General features: G+C 46.7%; 1 protein-coding gene across 6 annotated transcripts in view; it reads right to left on the minus strand.

Annotated features, from left to right (window-relative positions):
* PCBD2 (pterin-4 alpha-carbinolamine dehydratase 2) overlaps window positions 1-19,781 on the minus strand; it is a 62,188-nt gene extending 42,407 nt beyond the window's left edge. For 2 of the 6 annotated variants that reach the window (XM_023195832.1, XM_023195841.1), the window contains exons 1-2: window positions 18,869-19,781; window positions 14,188-14,319 (exon numbers count right to left, since the gene is read on the minus strand). In XM_023195832.1, coding sequence (XP_023051600.1) covers window positions 14,188-14,319; window positions 18,869-19,588 — 852 coding nt within the window. In that variant the 5' untranslated portion in view covers window positions 19,589-19,781. Of the gene's footprint in view, window positions 1-10,439; window positions 12,168-14,187; window positions 14,320-18,172; window positions 18,666-18,868 lie in introns of those variants that run through there. The other 4 variants (XM_023195855.1, XM_023195822.1, XM_023195815.1 and 1 more) reach the window with 4 other exon arrangements.
* Between the last annotated feature and the right edge of the window lie 550 nt (window positions 19,782-20,331).

Genomic DNA, 20,331 nt, shown 5'->3' on the forward strand with positions numbered 1-20,331 from the left:
TCCAGGCTGGCCTGTGCCCCAGCCACCGAAACCATGTTTGCTATGGTCACTGATGTCCTCCATGCTGTCCTCTGGTACTCATCTTTGTTGGTGTCTCAACAGAATTGATACTTCCCTCTTTTTGAAACACCATATTCTTTTGGATTCTGTGACATGACACTGACCTGATTTTCTTCCTTTTTTTTTTTTTTTTTTTCCTGAGACAAGGTCTCGCTCTATTACCCAGGTTGCAGTGCAGTGGCACAATCATAGCTCACTGCAGCCTCAAACTCCTGGCCTCAAGTAATTCTCCTGCCTTGGCCTCCCAAAATGCTGGGATTACAGGCATGACCCAGCAGCCTTTTTCCATTTCTCTAACAAATCTTTCCTGTCTTTGCCAGCTCCTCTTCTTCTAACTCACCCCTAAATGGACCAAGTCCTGAGCCATCCTCTCTTCTCACACTATAATTTCTTCTTGAGTCATCTCATCTATTACCTTGGCTTTTTTCCATACATACCTATGATTCTCCAGTTATCTCCAACCCAGACCTTACCTCTGGCTTTCTAATTCAGACATAAATTTTCTGGAAGCTGACATTTGGAAGTCTCACAGCACTCCCATGTAACAGTGTCCAAACCAGTAATCTTGACCCTTGCATCCCATTCCTCTCCCACACTTCCCCAGCTCAGTAAATATCACTTCTAGCCACCTATTTCCTCCAGGCCCGAAATCTGGGAGTCATTCTTTTGTTTTTTTTTTTTTTTTTTTTGAGACGGAGTCTTGCTCTGTCACCCAGGCTGGAGTGCAGTGGCGCGATCTCGGCTCACTGCAAGCTCTGCCTCCCAGGTTCATGCCATTCTCCTGCCTCAGCCTCCCAAGTAGCTGAGACTACAGGAACCCGCCACCACACCCAGCTAACATTTTGTATTTTTGTATTTTTAGTAGAGACGGGGTTTCACCACGTTAGCCAGGATGGTCTCGATATCCTGATCTTGTGATCTACCTGTCTTGGCCTCCCAAAGTGCTGGGATTACAGGCATGAGCCACTGAACCCAGTCTAGGAGTCATTCTTAATACCCTTCACTCTTCTTCCTTACCATCCATTACCACTCCTAGCTAGTCAGAGAAACGTGAGTATTCTGTTTATATCTGCATTTTCTATAAGAATTATGTGTGCTACCACTGGTTTCTGCTCATGTAAACTCCTAAAGCTCCAGTCTCTACACTTCTCCACTTCTCTGTCACTGTCCCAGTTCACAATCTCATGCTATGTCCACCCCAGTGATGATCTCTCACCTGGAAAGATGTGACAGCCTCCTTACTACTCTACTTGATTTAACTTCTTTCCCCTCTATCCTCTGATTGGTCTTTTTAATGCATCAGCTTATTCCTTCCCTGACCATGCTCCTCAAAGAGAATTAGGTCTTCCCATTATTCTCTCTCACAGCAGCCCTTTCTGATGCAGAGGCAGTATCTGAGCCACTAACAGTATGGATTGCCTGGAATCCAATCCTGACTCCACACTTACTAGCTGTGAGACCTTGGGCAAGTCGCTTAGTCTAAGTTTCAGTTTCCTCCTCTGTAAAATTTGGGAAATCTATTTCATAGGGTTCTGTGAAGATTAAATGAGTGAATACATGTAAAGTCCTTCCCACAGTGCCATGGCCCATAGTTTAAGTGTTCACTAACCATTTGCTGTTAATATTTTCCTTCCTGGCACTTAGCATAACTTGTAATTATATATTCACTTTTTTCTTTGTTTACATTCTCCCTCCCCCACTACACTGTATACTCTGTGAGGACGGGGACAGTACCGGCTTTGTTAACTGCTATACCTCAGTGTCTGGCACACTGTCTAGCCTACAGTAAGTGTTCAATAACTCCTTATTGTTAAGTGCATAAAAATCAAGAAAAACTTTCTAGAAATAGGTGGGATGTGAACAGAAGGGGCAGGATAGGGTGAGATGAGCATGGAAAAGAGAAGAACAGTTTGAATAAAGGAAGAAAAGAACTGAACTGAGGAGCTGGGTGTGGTGGCTCACACCTGTAATCCCAGCTACACAGGAGACTGAGGCAGGGGGACTGCTTGAGCCCACGAGTTCCAGGCTGCAGTGAGATATGATTATGCCACTGCACTCCAACCTGGGTGACAGAACAAGACCCCATCTCTAAAAACAAAAAAAAAAAAAAAAAAAAAAAAAAAACACTGAACTGAGATGGAAAGGGTCTTGGTTCCAATTCCAGCATGGCCACTAATTTTTGTGGCCTCGAGCCTTGTTTTCCCCACTTCTTCAGTTAAAGGGATGACTCGGTGACCTCTCATGTACATTACAGTTCTAATCTCTGAGGAAAGAGGCTTCTTGCAGAGTAATTCGAGGTAGGCTTAGGGCTGGGCTGTGGGCAGCTTTGAAAACCTCTGAGAAAATGAAGCATGCCTTATAAAATATAATCGGAAGGCAGTGAGATTATCTGAGCAGAGACCAACTTGGTCATGACAAAGTGGCACGCAGGCCAGTGGGGGTAGGGAGAGCCTAAATGTAACATGTGGCCAGGAAGCTCCTACCAGAACTCTAGAGGGAAGGCAGCTGTATCCAGGCCAGCAGCAGTCCTGTGAAAGGCACTACAGGACAACTGACCAGTTCTTGGTAACAAATCACCAGGATAATTGTTCCGTTTCAGGTCTAGGTGCTTTAGAGGACGGTGGTGTGGCTCCTGAGAGGAACAAGCCATTTGAAGGACAGTTAGAGAGACAAGAGTTTGCTTTCAGACACCCTAAACTGGTGGGAAAGCTACCCCAGGAGAGTACACCACAGGAAGCCCCGCACTGTACTCTGTAGCCCAGCTCACTGAACCCATCTTAGGACCCTCATTTCCCAGCACACTGCAGACAAGGTACGTCCTCTTACTCCCCGTCCCTGACCTATGCCACCTGCTAACCCCTCCCTTAGTGCCTTCCCTTACAACCACATATCAGACTTTCGAGAACCAACTCGAAATCCCCCTTCTGCAGGCAGCAGCCACCCTGGAGTGCACCTCCTGGGGCTCATTAGCACAGCACTTCACATTTTAGTACCTGAATAACATGGTGAGCTGAAAAAATCAGTCACCTTGTGCAATTCAGATGTGCCACCTCCCCAATAAAACTAGGAGATCTTCTGGGCAGAAATGAAACCAGGTCCTTCTGTTCCATCTTCCTCCTTCCGCACCTTGGATCCAGAGCGGCACTAGCCCCTCAGTGGATGCAAGCCCAACAGCTCCGCTGGGTTCACTAATCCTGACAGAACCACACCATGTGACTCCTGGCCCAGCCAGCCTGGGGCTGCTCCACACACCTGGTGCATGTCCACAGACAGGGCTCCGATGGCAAGGACAGAGCACTTGAAGTCAGTTTGATGTATGATATAGCAAAAAGCCTCAGCAGCTGGGCTCATGCCTGTGATCCCAGCACTTTGGGAGGCCAAGGCAGGTGGATCACTTGAGCTCAGCAGTTCAAGTCCAGCCTGGCCAACACGGTGAAACACCATCTCTACTAAAAATACAAAAAATTAGCCAGGCTTGGTGACGGGTGCCTGTAATCCCAGCTACTTGAGAGGCTGAGGTGGGAGAATCGCTTGAACCTGGGAGGTGGAGGTTACAGTGAGCCAAGATCACACCATTGCACTCCAGCCTAGGTGACAGAGTGAGACTCCATCTCAAAAAAAAAAAAAAAAAAAAAGCCTGCATCCTGCCCTGTTGGCAGAGAGCACGCAAGCAAACAGAGTCAATAGCAGCATTCGCTGTTTTGATAGGATTGATTTTAATGATACAATTAAATGACCTTTGATTGCTCAACAGTGATACCTGGGCTACTCCCAAACAAGTACAGCTTTGTTTGTTTCAGCTGGCGAATATTCCCTTCCTCTGGGAAGTACGGTAAAACCCATTTAAGGGAGAAAACTAATCCAGCAAGTAGTCCTTGGAAAACAAGATCTCGCCTAAAACAACAAAAACAAAAAAACAACCTTTCTATGTCACAGTAGGATCTAAAAATGTTGCTGTGGGAACCAGAGATGTGAGTCTGGCATCTGGTGACTGTGACATGACCCAGTATGACCACAAGTAATTCCATGATCTCAATCTGGTTTAGTGTCCTTCTGCGAAATTCAGTAAATGAGTCACAATGCCCCACTCCAACCTAGATCAAAAGCGCAATGTAATAGTAATTCTCTGCAACACAGGGGAGAGAATGTTACTGCTTTGTTTTGTTTAAAAGGATGTAAGAAAAAGAGCAGAACACAGAGAGCTCAGAGCCAGGGAGAAGAACCTCAGCCACCTGTCCACATTGCTGGACCAAATCCCTCCTGAGGGCAGAAAGCAACTGGCTGCTACCCAGCCACAGGAATGTGACTGCAGCACTGTTTCTGCTAAGAACATAGTGGCTGTTCAGCTGCTACAGCTGCTCCATCAGGCACCCAATATTTGTATTCTGACACATCTAAATGCAAGTTCTGTGTCACAGCCCTAACGCACCACAACTATTGACAAAACTCCTGCTGTGCAAACCCGAAAGCTGTTGAAAATGGCAGTACTGAAGCGGCGGGCAGGCATACCAAAGAAAAACAGAAACAGAACAGAAAAGAGCAAGACCAAAATACTTTCAAGTTATTATTTAAGGTCTCCTTTCAATTATTTTCTGCAATTATTGAGCCAGCAGTCTATTGTTATTAATTCATAGTCAACCCATTTAAGCGGTACCAGCAATGCAGGCAAATGCCTCAGTAATTTCCTAAGTTTTGAGTGTTATTTTCTTGTCAGTTAAATTTAAAGCAACCCATTTGTGACCACTTTATACCAAGTTAATCTCATCTAAAGTGCTTCACAAACCCTAACAGCTACACTAAGGTTTTATACTAATGAAAGCAATTTACATAAATGAAATTTATGTCACTGCATTTCATGACAAATTTTTTATTTTATAATAATTATGGTATTTATATGATAACATCTGTTGATATTCACAGTCTAAACCTGGCACAGATTTAAACCCACAACATTTTCCATGCATCATGTACATTATCTGTGAAAAGCAATAAAAAAAGGCAGTGAATGCATTAATCATACCAATATCATCTGCAAAGCATAAATCTGAAATACCTTTCACGTCAGCTCAAACTGCTTTTTTATTTTTTACACACCTGATTTTACTCCATCTGTAAAAGGGCAAGACAAAGACTGTTGAGGAAATTATACTTCTTGGCTGCTTGACTTTTTCAAAATACTCAGGCTAAGTTCTGTAAACAGAAGATTTACTACACGACTAAGAGAAAATGATGCAGTTAAAAGTCCATTTTTATTAAAGGATGGTGTAAGGACCATGGTGTTTTCACACTGCAGTGTGGTGTCATATTTGCATTGTTGACACCTGTTTCACATTCCTCCTCATCTATCTATTGCATGCGTTTTTACAAAAACACGCCAGGTCTAGACCTATTGTACGACACAAACAGCAGCAACAAAGCTCCAAATGATAACATTTCAGGCTCTTATTTCCCTACCCTGGTGGACGCCAACACTGACATTCCAGCCACCTCCTAGGAGCATCAACATGGTCCTGCTCAGGAGGAACTCCAAAGGGAACACCAACATGAACACTACACAGATATTTGTACTAGCTTCTCACATTTTAGGTAGAGTTTGCTAAAATATGAGTGTCTCTATTCTATTCCAATGAAAACTATGAACACTTTCTCAGGTTTCTAGTCTGCTGTGGTTACAAAGCCAATCATGGCACATGTTAAATGCAAGCTAGTGTGTGTGATAGCCATACGAGTTTTCACTTTACCTGGTGCTGGACACACAAACATTAGATTATACTTTAAAATCAAAACAACATTTTGTTTTATTTTATTTTTTGAGATGGAGTACTCAGTCGCCCAGGATGGAGTGCAGTGCCGTGATCCCTGCTCACAGCAACCTCCGCCTCCCGGGCTCAAGCCATTCTCCTGCCTCAGCCTCCCAAGTAGCTGGGATTACAGGCACCTTCCACCACATCCAGCTAATTTTTGTATTTTTAGTAGACAAGGGGTTTCGCCATTTTGGCCAGGCTGGTCTCGAACTGCTGACCTCAGGTGACCCACCTGCCTCGGCCTCCCAAAGTGCTGGGATTATAGGTGTGAGCCACGGTGCCCAGCACAAAATGACATTTTCTAATCTATATGACGCCCAGGCCACAGGCATCCTCTTTGGGAGTGCTTCCCTACCCTCCACAGGTAGAATATCCTCTTTCAAGAGTGCACAGATGCATTACTCACTCATAACTTTGATGTGCACAACAAAGAACAATCAAACCCAAACTAATTCATTCACAATGAGAGCTATCGAGACCTCCACCAATATCCTGTGGAGGATTGTTAAGACTTTCATCAGCAGTTGTCTTTCTTCTGGTATCATCAAGCCTTTGACTTCACTAAGTGTTTCAAAATGTTCAACATAAGCCTATTATCAAATTCCTCAATAAAACATTTTTATAAAGTAAGGCAGCAACAGTAACTTTGAACTGCTCTACGCAGGAATCTCTGTGGGCACAGGAAAAGAAACATTTTACAAACCCCAAAGTCACATATGGTGCTACTGCTGCTAGGATGTGCAGAGTACCACCAACCCAGCCTGTGCGCCCAAAGGACTCTTCCTCCCTCCCGCTGTAGCTCCAGAAAGCTTCAGTGGCAGCAGCACAGCAACCAAAAGGTGAGGGTGTCGAACAAGATACAGAACCAATAAAGCTTGGACCCTGCCCTGAATATCAACCAGCTCATCTGATTCCATCCAATACGACTGAATGCCCTGCTGGGCAGGCCCACCAAAGAAAGCAGAGATGGGGCCCAGGAGCTCCTCTGCAGAGAACCACAGCTGATTCTCATAAAGCTTGGTCCCTTCCTCCTGAATCACCATTGGAAACTCCTCATGTCCTACACACAAAATTTATCCTTCACCCAGGTGCCCAGCCACTGCCACTTACCTAGTCCTGATCCTGAGCTTATTTCCATGCTGAACAAGGGTGGCCCCAGGTATTCAGGAGTGAAAGAACAGGGACAGCCTTCCGCAGGGCAGAAAGGGGTGTTGCTGCCGGGCCTGGCTGGGCTCCCGCCCTGGAGGGCTCCACCTGCTGGCACCTGTAGTAGTTATTTCCTAGGTTCCAAAGCCTCACCTTCTGCACCTACTTTTAAGCTTAAAATTTCCTCAGATTTTGTAAGCTTCCAGTTCATTCCATACATGTCAATGCATAACAAAATCTGTCTTTATGGGACACTTACACCCACATTTCTACCTGACATTTTGTTCTTTCAACACAAACATCCTGCAGTTACCAAACACCTAAGTTTATATGTCACTTGCAGACCTCTCCCACCTTCTGTCTACAGGAACAACAAAAAAAGCAAAGTTCCTTTACAAATGCCAACCCCACCCTGTCTGGGTCCAAGTGCGGAAACTCCCTGCCTCGAGTCCCACCACTGCCATGCTCTGTCTGCTTACGGAGTCACTGTCTGTCACCAACATACTGCCCATTCACCCATGATGCACTGTGGAGCCCATGTACCACCATCGAGGGTAGAAACAGGAGGCTAACAGCAACTGATGCCTATGGCTACTTCATCCACCTATGCTAGGAGAAGCCCTTGAAAATTCTATATTTATAATCTGCAAGTATTTGTATCCATCTGAGCTATCCAATGAATTTGGATTATTTGGAACTAACCATACCTTGGAATAAAACTCTGAGAGAAAAGAAGTTCAAATGTGTTTTGTGGGCTATTTATTATTATAGTAAACCTGAAATAACTCAAAGCTTCAGGAAATAGGTTTTTCATCCAGGGTCACTGAAATATTTCCAACATAGTTCATTTGCTATAGCAGTAAAAGAAATGAAGACTAAAGCAAACTTGTGATATCACTCTACACAAACTACATAAGCAAACCATTTCATTGTAACACCCACCCAAGTATAATCAGACTCCTGAAATTTTTATTGAAAATAAAATGAAAAGACTAAAGAACTGAAAAATGCTCATAACCTATTGAGCAATAGAAACAAAATTAATTTTTTAACCCTATATTCAGCAAATATTTTTTTTTTTGAGATAGTCTCACACTTTTGCTCAGCCTGAAGTGCAGTAGTGCAATCACAGCTCACTGTAGCCTCTACCTCCTGGATTCAAATGGTTCTCCAACCCCAGTCTCCCTCCCACGTAGGTGAGACCACAGGTGCATGCCACCACTCTTGGCTAATTTTTTTTATTTTTGTAGAGATGGGGTCTCCCTGTGTTGCCCAGGCTAGTCTCGAACTCCTTGGCTCAAGCAACCCACTCACCTTGGCCTCCCAGAGTTCTGGGATTACAGGCATGAGCCATCATGCCTGGTCACCCAATTTTTTTCAATATGACACCACCAAATGTGGGTCACACTCTTTCAGGAGAGCATGTCTTTAGTTCTGATTGTGGCTTTGTCCAGTCTGTAGAGCTCAGGCCAGGAGAGGTGATGCCGTTGCCATAAGTATATGGAGCACAGCAGGCCTCCCTTTAAACCCCGCTGAGGGCAGGGTTGCAGCAAGGGAGACATGTTCTCACCAGGGTGTGCATATGCTCATGGAAATGGTTGCTCACAATAAAAAATTAGAGGCCTGGTATGGTGGCTCATGACTGTAACCCCAATACTTTCAGAGGCTGGGGCAAGGGGATCACTTGAGCCCAGGAATTTGACACCAGCCTGGGCAACATGGCGAAACCCCCTTTCTGCAAAAAAAAAATTCAAAAATTAGCCAGGCGTGGTCGCACACACCTGTGGTACCAACTACTTAAGAGGCTGAGGTGAGAGGATGGCCTGAGCCCAGGGAGTTCAAGGCTGCAGTGAGCCATGATCACACCACTGCACTCCAGCCTGGGTAACAGAATTAGACCCTATCTCAAAAAAAAAAATTAGAGGCCCATAGGGCTTTAAAGGACATCTCCATATATCCTATTTGCATACATGCAGAACAATATTTAGAAGATAAATTTCTAGGTTAGGAAAATGGATATGTGAATTTTTTTTTGAGACAGAGTCTCACTCTGTCACCCAGGTTGGTGTGAAATGGCATGATCTCGGCTCACTGCAACCTCCGCCTCCCAGGTTCAAACGATCCTCCTGCCTCAGCCTCCTGAGTAGCTGGGATTATAGGCACACGCCACCATGCCTGGCTAATTTTTGTATTTTTGGTAGAGACAGGGTTTCACCATGTTGGTCAGGCTGGTCTCGAACTTCTGACCTGGTGATCCGCCTGCCTCGGCCTCCCAAAGTGCTGGGATTACAGGCATAAGCCACCGCACCCGGCCCTGGTATGTGAATTTTAAAAGTTGATAGACATTGTTCAATTTCCTTTCAAAAAGATGATGTCCACTGGGTTTACATGCAGTGGCTCATGCCTGTAATCCCAGCACTTTGGGAGGCCGAGGCAGGCAGATCACCTAAGGTCAGGAATTCGAGACCAGCCTGGCCAACATGGCGAAATCCCGTCTCCACCACAAATACAAAAAATTAGCTGGGCATGGTGGGGTGCCTGTAATCCCAGTTACTCAGGAGGCTGAGGCAGGAGAATCACTTGAACCTCGGAGGTGGAGGTTGCAATGAGCCAAGACTGCGCCACTGTACTCCAGACTGGGTGACAAGAGTGAAACTCCGTCTGAAAAAAAAAAAAATGATGTCAAATGACACTCTCAGCTCACCACTATCACCCACCCATCACAGCTGCACTTCCCTACCTGGCCGAGACTCCGAGGGCCAGTGTTTCAGTCCCTCCCTTTTTTCCCCTGTCCCTCTGTTCCTCCACTGCATTCATTTGGCAAAAGTTCAGTCCTTCTTAAGCCCAACTCTGCTCCCACTTCAGCTTGTGCACAGCAGCTGAACACAGCAGAAAAAAAACATACAAAGTTTTCACTTTAAATGTTTGACCCCAAATCTGTAGTGACACTGAGAACTGCCTAGCAACCAGCCACATTTCTCAAGTTTTTTCAATATCTTAAAGTCTCCAAAATGACTATTCCATTCCTTCTCCTATCTCCCCAGGTCTCCAAAACTCTTCCCTTCCACCCCTACTTGCTCTCAATTGATGATCTCACTAAAAAACAAAAGCAATCAGGAGAGAATGGCCCTCTTTTTCCCAGGATGAATGTAACGGCCTATTGGCATCTAGACTACAATAGACATAACATCGCTGTGCCTCAACTGCCCATCTGATCCCGTCCTCTCCTGCCTATCCAGACTACGCTCTCACAATGATCCCCTCTGACAACTCGCAAACTGCTGTCTCAGCCTGAACTCCAGACTCTTACTCACCTCCTAACCCAATAACTTCATTTGGATGACTAGTAAGTGCCTCAAACCTGACATGTCAAAACAGGATTATCACCTCCGTAGCCCTGCCCCCCACACTGCACCCCACCTTCCCCAGCTCAGTAAATGGCACCAGAGGCACTACCCTTTCTGTATAGCTTGAACCAACACCTTGGTGCCATTCTTGACTCTCCCCTTCCTCACATCCAATCATTCAGCAAGTCTTGATTATTCTACTTTCAAAATATGTGGAACCCTACATTTCTCTCCATCCTCACTGATACCTCCATAGGACCCCCGTCATCCCCGGTCTAGACATCTGCAACAGTGTTCTACAGAGTTTGCCTGCTTCCACTCTGACCTTCCTACCGCCTATTCTGAGCAGAACAGCCAGGGTGATTTTTTAGAACACAGCCACAGGATGACACTTCTCTGCCTGAAATCCTCCATTAGCTTTCCTTCACAGAATAAAATCCAAACTCCTCACCACGCCAAGAAGGCCCCCATGCTCTGACCCTTCCCTTCATCTTCTCTCCTACTCCACTCCACACTGGCCTTCTGCTTCGGGCTCAATCATGCAAGGTCTTTCTGCTTTGGGAACTCCGTGCTTGCTGTTCTCCAGCTGGAAAGCTCTTCCCTTGGATCATCATGTGCTGAGCTCCTTCACATTATTCAGGCCTCAGAGGTCCCCTCCCCAGAGAGGCCTTTCCAGACCACTCCACCTCCAAGAGTGCCTCTGTCCCCCTCCACTCCAATTCCCTACTTTATTCTTCAGGGTACTCATCACTAGCTGAAATTGTATTTCCTATTCATCTGTTTATTGTCTATCTTCCCAGTGGGATAGGAACTGTATGAGCTTAAGAGTAGTACCTAGCACACAGAAAATGCTTAATAAATCTTTGTTGAATTAATAAATATTTTATGATAAAATTAAAATGTTTTTTAAAAATGTAACCACATGTATAACTGGCATGCCCTGGCACACTTGGCAAACAAACATATCCATGGAGAAAGACCAGAAGAGAACAGAGAAAAATAAAAGTAGTTGCAATTGGAAATTTTTTTTATTTACACCATCCTATTTTAATGTTATGCTGTTGTTACAATAAAAAACAATAGCTTTTCTATCCTAGATGAAAGATGAATAATAACCTGTCAGTGCCAGAGGGTCACGACTCTACTCACTAGTTGTGAGCAAGAGAAAAGCAGCTCCTGATACCTGGGCGCTGGCCTGGTACTATCAACCAGTCCTTCGTCCTCTCCTTTCGAACATCAACATCAACATCAGACAAGGCCACTCTGTGACCATGATGGATGAAGGCAAAAACAAGACCACTCTGCAATATCTGAACATAGACAAAACATGAACACTGTCCAAGCCACAAAATACCAAACATCCTCCTCTCCCAGCTAACGAGTGACTATTGCTTCTTCAATTTCAGCTTTGGCACCACTTTAATCTACTCTCCCTATAGATACAATTTATTAAAACACTAAATGACAGAATTACCCATTTCCTGACAACATCTAATCCAGAGCAAACTCCCCAAATCACTACACAAGCCCAAACCCTATACTGGCTCACCCCATGGTGCCCTTCGGTGTGCATTCTCCCTCACTGCAATAAGCAATAAGCTCAACTTGTTTGACTGTAGGTGTGTTCCTAGTTGTGCTTCACTGGAGGGCACTCACAACTGTCAGGACACCGGTACCACTACAGGCCATGGTACATGCAGAAGTCATAGGAGCCTGGCTGGAAAACTGACCCCTGGATATAATCTCAGTGTTGATTCTCTGAATACATTCCTTGACATCAGCTGATTTTCTGGTCATTTGCCTCTTTTTCCTAAAAGTTGGGAGAATGGGAAAAAAAGTCTACTTAATTAAATGCCCCAGTGAATAATGTTACAATCAATCCGGTATGCTTCCCTACCATTGCTGAAAGTCACCCTGAGCGCAAGGTCAGAATGGTGCTGGAGGACTGAATCATGGGCAGGGCCTGAGGCAACACCACTCAAGTACTTTAAGCCACATGTTCAAGCCCAATAAATTAGGCCAGGTTTAAAGAAGTCAAGCTGTACACATGTAAGAATTTTAATAAGCTTGGAAAATGCTACCTAGAGCTTATGCACAGGCTTACTGTACCAATGGGATTCCCTACCACCAGCCACAGCGTGCTAAGCTCCTGACAAGAGCCGTCGAGCACGTGGGGCAGCAGGGACAGGGAGTCTGCTTGGTCCAGGTTTCCTTAGGAGTTGGAGACTCACAGAAGAGGCTGGCAGCCAGATGGATAGAGAACAGAATCGGGCATGCAGCTCAGAGGAGCCAACGGCATTTACTAGCAAAACATGCCGAAGGTTTCTTTGGTGTGAATCTGGTCCTCACACACCCTTCGAGAAACTAGCAAACACTGTAATCAATGTCTGCATTTATCAAATGCCTGTTTGTACCCAGAACTGTGTTAGGTACAATACAGAGTTATTTAAGCAAACATGGTCTCTGACTTCTAGATGCTGACACCCAATATAAATAAAAACAATAAATCTGTCCAAAGGATTACCAAACTAACTGAACAAACAAAATAGTCAAAAGTGTTTACCTTATATAAATGCAGTGGTGTAGTAACTGAAGGTTAAGTCACGGGAGATGACTCTCTAAACAGGGTGGGTCCCTAATGGAACAGTTACCTTGTGAAAGCTGACTTTCCAAGGGGGAGGGCAGGTTTTAAGAAAAGGTTCAGGATCTGGCTACTGGGCTGGAGAAAAATAAGCCAATCAGGGAAAAGGGTGCAGCCTGGGAGATGACTGAAAGATAGAAATTTAACTGCAGGAAGAAAGAAAAATTACCAACGGCCCAGAAAAAGTAGGGGAAAATAAGTCAAGCAGGTACATCTTCCTCAACCAGTTTTATTCATGCCCCTTTCGGTTAAGTATAAAAAGTTTAGCTGGGTGCGGTGGGTCACGCCTATAATCCCAGCACTTTGGGAGGCTGAGGTGGGTGGATCACGAGATCAGCAGATCGAGACCATCCTGGCTAACACAGTAAAATCCTGTTTCTACTAAAAATACAATAAATTAGCCGGGCGTGGTGGCAGGCACCTATAGTCCCAGCTACTCAGGAGGCTGAGGCAGGAGAATGGCATGAATCCAGGAGGTGGAGCTTGCAGTGAGCCGAGATCGCACCACTGCACTCCAGCTTATACAACAGAGCGAGACTCCATCTCCAAAAACAAAAGGAAAAAAAAAAAAAAAAGCTTAGGCTGGGCACAGTGGCTCCCAGCACATTGGGAGGCCAAGGCAGGAGGATCGCTTGAGGCCAGGAATTTGAGACCAGTCTGGGCAACATAGCCAGACCCTGTGTCTCCAAGCAATACAAAAATTAGCTGGGCATGGCACATGCCTGTAGTCCCAGCTAGTTGGGAGGCTGAGGTGGGAGGATCACCTGAGCCCTGGAGGTAGAGGCAGCAATAAGCCACAATCATACCACTGCACTCCAGCCTGGGCAACAGAGCAAGACCCTGTCTCAAAAAATAATAGTCAATAATAAAAAGCTGATGCTCTCTTTTAATGTTATTTGAAATTTCAAAAGTAACTACATATGCTAACCAACACCAAATCAAAGCAATAGTGGTTTCAGAATTTGTATTCCAAATAACACAAACAACCCTCTTCCCCCAGAGCTAAACACCACTCAGGTGGGTGGCAGCAACTGTCAACAAGGATGTCACTCCATCACTGAATTCTTAAAGAAGGGAAGAGTTGAATCCTGGATCTGCATGGGACCAGATAACTGGCAGAATCAGAAAGAGTTACAGCCTACGGTGACCAAAATAGACCACAGCTCTAGCAAGAATTTGTAACAATTACCTGATTAAAACTGTGGAAGGAGAATTCTTTGTAGATGGCATCTCTCTCACTTAATTCCGACCATCCTGCTGCTTTAAGGTCAAGTATAGCTTGGTTCCTCTCCTCTGCAGTCAACCTGTGAGTACCTGACGACTATGAAGAGAACACATTTCATATCTGAAAATGTAGAAGTTTACTCAAACTCAAACTTATGGCTCCTTACCTTAAGCAGAGAAGTAGAAAAGTCTGAAAGGCAACAAATTCTAACCATCTTTCATTCCTTTGTTCTCACAAGAGAGACCAAAGCAAGGCTAGTTCTGTGCAAAATAAGCTGCCTCCATGGTATGTAACCTCTGGCCCACTTACTGCTGCCTCAACCTTCACAACTCAGCTTCTCTGGCTGGTTGGTTGGTTGTTTTGAGACAGGGTCTCGCTCTGTCGCCCAGGCTGGAGCATAGTGGTGCAATCACGGCTCACTGCAACCTCCGCCTCCTGGACTCAAATGATCCTCCCACCTCAGCCTCCCCAGTAGCTGGGACTACAGATGCACACCACCACACCCAACTAATTTTTTGTATTTTTGTTAGAGATGGATTTTCACCATGTTGCTCAGGCTGACCTTGAATTCCTGAGCTCAAGCGATCCGCCAGCCTGGACCTCCCAAAGTGCTGGAATTACAGGCATGAGTGACCATGCCCAGCCCTTCTGTGGCTTATTACAGATACAACAAAGATCAACTATTACCACTGGCCATCTTGGACACTGCAGAATTCCAGGACTGTGGCAAGTCTATTGGCAGGACCAGAATTAGAATTCAAGGCTCCAAACTCCTGGTCTATTGCTCTTCGGATGGCCCTACATCACCTCAGTAGTCTTCACTACTCTCTGTTGTATCTGTAATAAGCCAGAGAAGCTGAACTATGATGTCTGAGGCAGCAGTAAGGGGGCCAGAGGGAACATACCATAGAGGCAGTTTATTCTGTACAGAGCTAGCCTTGTTTTGGTCTGTCTTTTGAGAACAAAGAAATGAAAGATAGTTTTAAGTATTTGGAATTACCATCTCCTGTCACATCTAATGAAAACCAATCCCTGGATGGGGAAAAACAAATGCACAATTACATACGATTTTATCTAACTTCTGGGGGTCCACAGATCCTCTGGACTACAGGTAAAAAGCCCTGGCCTCAGTGGGGTGAGTTTATGAAGCCCTTTTCTCAGAGCACCAGTCAGACAAACTCTCTCCATAGTTCAGCCAGAGTACTGCCCAGTCCGAAGCACTTGTGTGCACTGTCCGGCCTGTTTCTACTCACCACGGGGATGACATTCACAAAGCCAGGTTCTGTTGCTTAACAGGCCCACACTTCCCATGCTATTGGATTTTTAACTAAATAACTTCAAACATCAGGGTCAGAGAGAAGAGATGGACACTCGACTAGAAGTCAGGAAAACAGGGTTCTCATTCCAGGCAATACTTCCTGCCTTAACTACTTGCAGAGTTACTGTAGGCTCAGGTGAGAGAGCCGCTGTCACCCAGAAAGATGAACATTAGTGAAGGCTCCTCATCAAGGGCAACTGTGGGCTAAGCTGCATTCCCTGGATTCTCTGCCATTAAGCTGCAACTCACTCCCACTTCAGAAATCCTAAAATCTTTTATCACTAAAATTAATTAAGAGATCAAAAAGATTTTACCTTTAGACAACTTATTCTATGAAGATGAAGAAAAAAACACTAATGAATCAGTTTTCTAGTTTTTCTTCTTTGCTAGGTCGGCTATTCTTCCCCACAACTAACAAAAGAATGAGAGTACTTTTTTTTTTTTTTTTTTTTTTTTGACACCAAGTCTTGCTCTGTCGCCCAGGCTGGAGTGCCGTGGTGTGATCTCAGCTCACTGCAACCTCTGCCTCCCAGGTTCAAGAGATTCTTCTGCCTCAGCCACCTGAGCTGTGATTACAGGTGTATGCCACCACACCCAGCTAATTTTTTGTATTTTTAGTAGAGACAGGGTTTCACATGTTGGCTAGGCTGGTTTCAAACTCCTGACCTCAAGGGATCCACCCACCTCAGCCTCCCAAAGGGCTGGGATTACAGGCGTGAGCCACCGTGCCCAGCAGAGAATACTTTCTAATTAAACAAAAATATGCAAAAGCTTGTTATTAAAAACCACTTACTAGATTAGTTGGGCATGGAGGCACACGCCTGTAATCCCAGCCATCCAGCCTGGGCAACAGAGTGAGACTCCATCTCAAAAAAAAAAAAAACATTTACTAGGGCCAGGCACAGTGGCTCACATCTGTAATCCTGGCACTTTGGGAGGCTGAGGTTGGAGTTGAAGACTAGCCTGGGCAACGCAATGAGACCTTGTCTCTCCAAAAAAAAATTTTTTTTTAATTGCTGGGGTGGTGGACCACGTCCATAGTCCCAGCTACTTGGGAGGCTGAGATGGCAGGATCACTTGAGACCAGGTGACTGAGGCTGCAGTGAGCTATGATCACCACTGCATTCCAGCCGGGGCAACAGAGTAAGACCCTGTCTTTTAAAAAAAAAAAAAGAATCAAAAGATTCATTAATCAGTTTTTCAGTGACAGTTCTGAAAAACTTACACGTACATCTATCATAAGAAATCTAAAATTCTTGGCCAGGCGCGGTGGCTCATGCCTGTAATCCCAGCACTTTGGGAGGCCGAGGCGAGCAGATCACAAGGTCAGGAGTTCAAGGCCAGCCTGGCCAAGATGGTGAAACCCCATCTCTACTAAAAATACAACAATTAGACAGGCATGGTGGCACGCACCTATAGTCCCAGCTACTCGGGAGGCTGAGGCATGAGAATCACTTGAACCCAAGAGGCGGAGATTGCAGTGCGCCAAGATTGCACCACTGCACTCCAGTCTGGGCGACAGAGAGAGACTCCATCTCAAAAAAAAGATAGAAAGAAACCTAAAATTCTTATTAATTTCTTATTAAAATTCTTATTAAAACACTTATTTTGTCAACTCGGAGGATTTTGGAAAAGAAACAGAATTATATGTGCCCACATTGAGCAGCTGCAAAGAAAACCATTCAACATGCAGTGGGGGCAGGCACCTGGAGTCTGTGGAACACACTCTGAGCTGTTTTCTCTGAGTGCTGGACCATCCACATCCCCACTAAGCTCAATGGTATGCACTTTATGCCCACAACAGACACCTGCCCAGCAGCAGGGACCACGCCAAGGACTGGGAAATGGAGCCACTTCATCTACATAACATCAAAGGCCCCCATGAGGGCACATTCGCAACGGAACCCTTTGTGGTGGGCTTAATTTTTCAGGGGGTGGGGAGTAGGCTAGGATTTGAAGAGAGTCAACTAGATCCAAGGCCTTTGCTACTTTTAGCTATGGGATGGCTAAACTTCGCTTTTCTGAATTCCGGGATCCTTCTGTCTGTAGTGGGAATTTTATAATATCTACCTGCCAAGATTTTTTGAAAGGCTTAGATTACAGATCTTGAATGTGAGGGTACCTAGCATTGAGCCTGGCACGTGGCAGCGCTCAAATCATATCTGTTGATTCATTCCTTCCCGGAACACCCTAATCTTACTGGATCACTAGCACCTGGGGCAGAGTATGTCTGAAGACACGCCTAGGTGACAGTAGGCACTCAACTTGTGTTCTCCCCTTCGTGGCCAAGAAGCGGCGAAGTGCTTGTCTTCCTCCGTCTTCGAGCTATTTTAAATTTCTTCTATTAAATTTCTTTTATTCTATTAAAGAATTTCAGGCCAGACGCAGTGGCTCGCTCCTGTAACTCCAGCACTTTGGGAGGCCGAGGCAGGTGGATCACCTGAGGTCAGGAGTTCCAGACCAGCCTGGCCAACATGATGAAAATCCCTCTCTACTAAAAATGTAAAAAATTACCTGGGCATAGTGGCACGTGCCTGTAATCTCAGCTACTTGGGAGGCTGAGGGGGGAGAATCGCTTGAACCCAGGAGACGGAGGTTGCAGTGAGCCGAAATCGCGCCACTGCACTCCAGGCTTGGCAATACAGCGAGACTCCGTCTCGAAAAAACAAAACAAAATAAAACAAAACAAAACATTTCAAACTGAAATGGGCGGTTAAAATGCAACGTAAAATGAGATGGTGAGTTTAACGCACCACTTTTCCACTAGGTGGTGCTGCATGTTAAAATTTTATTAATTTCTACAGCAGGAAAACTGACGGCCCCTTGGAAGAGGAAAGAAAAGCCAGTATGTCACCAAAAAAAGACAATTTATTAATAACTCCTCCAAAACCTCTGTGGGCTCCCCTTGGAGTGAAGCACGAACCAGGGAGTCGCCATAGGGAGTCGGGCCCGCAGCGCAGTTCGTCCTCAGCACAACGAGCGGCGGCGGCGGGCACCGAATTGTTCTGCAACTATTTTTCACGTCTGCCTTTTGTAGTTGAACAAAACTCGTTCCCATTTGTTTCCGGTTGGCAAGTTCGTAGGCTTCGGCGGAGGTGTAAAGCCAAAGGGCAAATGGCGGAGGCTGCGGAAACCCCAGTCTAAGAGCTGCGCGCCAAGCAGGTGCTCAGTCCCAGGACGCGGTGACCCGACGCCCGAGCTTCAAGGCCTGGTCCACGCCCGGGCCGCCCCAGTCCCGCTGGTTCCTCAGCCGACGCCGCCGGGCCTCGCCCTGCCCCCCAGACCACGGACCCCTGAATCCCGGTCCCGCGACCGCTAGACACTCACCACGGCCGCGAGCCGCAGGCTCTGGCCTTGCAGCGCCGCCAACAAGCGCCGCGTCGCCCCCCGCGCCCAGAGCGCCGCCGCCATTGGCCATCTGCCGAGGGCTGCCCGCGCGCTGCCTGTCGGCAGCCCACAGCAGCCCCCGACCCGGCCCCGCCCACCTACCGCCGCCCCAGTAGTCTCCCTGCGGGGCTGGCCTGGAGCAGGGGCTGTGTGTGGGCAGCGCCCAGCCTTCCCGCGGGCACAGGCGCAGCCCGGACTCCGAAGGCCCCGAGGAGCTTCAGTGGTCGCCAGCGCTCTTGGCCGCCAGGTGGACTCTGCGCGCCCCACAGCCGCAGGCCTAGCAGCCGCATCCTGTCCCCGCCCCGTGCGGGCCCGTCGCTTCTGTGCCCCGGACGCAAGGCCGCCGGCGCGCGCTGGCCTTGCCCTCCGGTCCTCGCTGCGCTGGGAGGAACTTTGCCCCGCCTCGGGCGCCGGCCTCCTCCGCTTCGCTGGCGCGGGCGCTGGCACCCAGCTGGGCTCCCCGCTGGGCGGCGCTGCGCGCAGTCCATGCGGGTGGGAGGATGTCGCAGGCCAGGGCGGGGCAGTTGAGCTGCGGATGCTCGGGGACCACCCCCTCTGTCGTTCATTCAGTACTCCCTGGGGCAGTGAACCACGGCAGATGCCATCGTGAGCTCCTAAGTCTTGCAGCCATGGGTTCGAACGTAAACTCTGTTGAGTCATCGCGCAGCTGCCAAGTCCTTGAGCCAGCTGGCTCCTCTGGGTTTGCCTGGACCAAAAAGTGTGGAAACCTGGCCTGCCAAACGTGTCCGTGCCCTGTGTACCCTCAGGTTCAGCACACAGTAGGAGCTCTGCAGACAGCTGTGAACAGATTTAGGTGAATCTTTTCTTGTATCATTTTTGGGGAGGTATTCCTTTTTTTTTTTTTTAATTTTTTTGGTCTTTTTTGAGATGTAATTGACATATTATTAAGAATATTCACTTGTATCTTTTTTTTTTTTTTTTTTTTTTTTTTTTTAGGTGGAGTCTCGCTCTGTCGCCCAGGCTGGAGTGCAGTGGCGCGATCTCGGCTCACTGCAACCTCCGCCTCCCGGGTTCATGCCATTCTCCTGCCTCAGCCTCCCGAGTAGCTGGGACTACAGGCACCCGCCACCACGCCCGGCTAATTTTGTTTTTGTATTTTTAGTAGAGACGGGGTTTCACCGTGTTAGCCAGGATGGCCTCAGTCTCCTGACTTCGCGATCCACCCGCCTCGGCCTCCCAAAGTGCTGGGATTACAGGCGTGAGCCACCGCGCTAGGCCTCTTTTTTTTTTTTTTAAACTGAATAGTTTAAGCAGGCTGGGCATAGTGGCTCGCACCTGTAATCACAGCACTTTGGGAGGACAAGGAAGGAGGATCACTTGAGGCCAGGTGTTCAAGATCTGCCTGGGCAACATGGCAAAACCGCGTCTCTATTAAAAATACA

This window comes from Piliocolobus tephrosceles, chromosome 4 (assembly GCF_002776525.5).
Source record: "Piliocolobus tephrosceles isolate RC106 chromosome 4, ASM277652v3, whole genome shotgun sequence".
NCBI lineage: Eukaryota > Metazoa > Chordata > Mammalia > Primates > Cercopithecidae > Piliocolobus > Piliocolobus tephrosceles.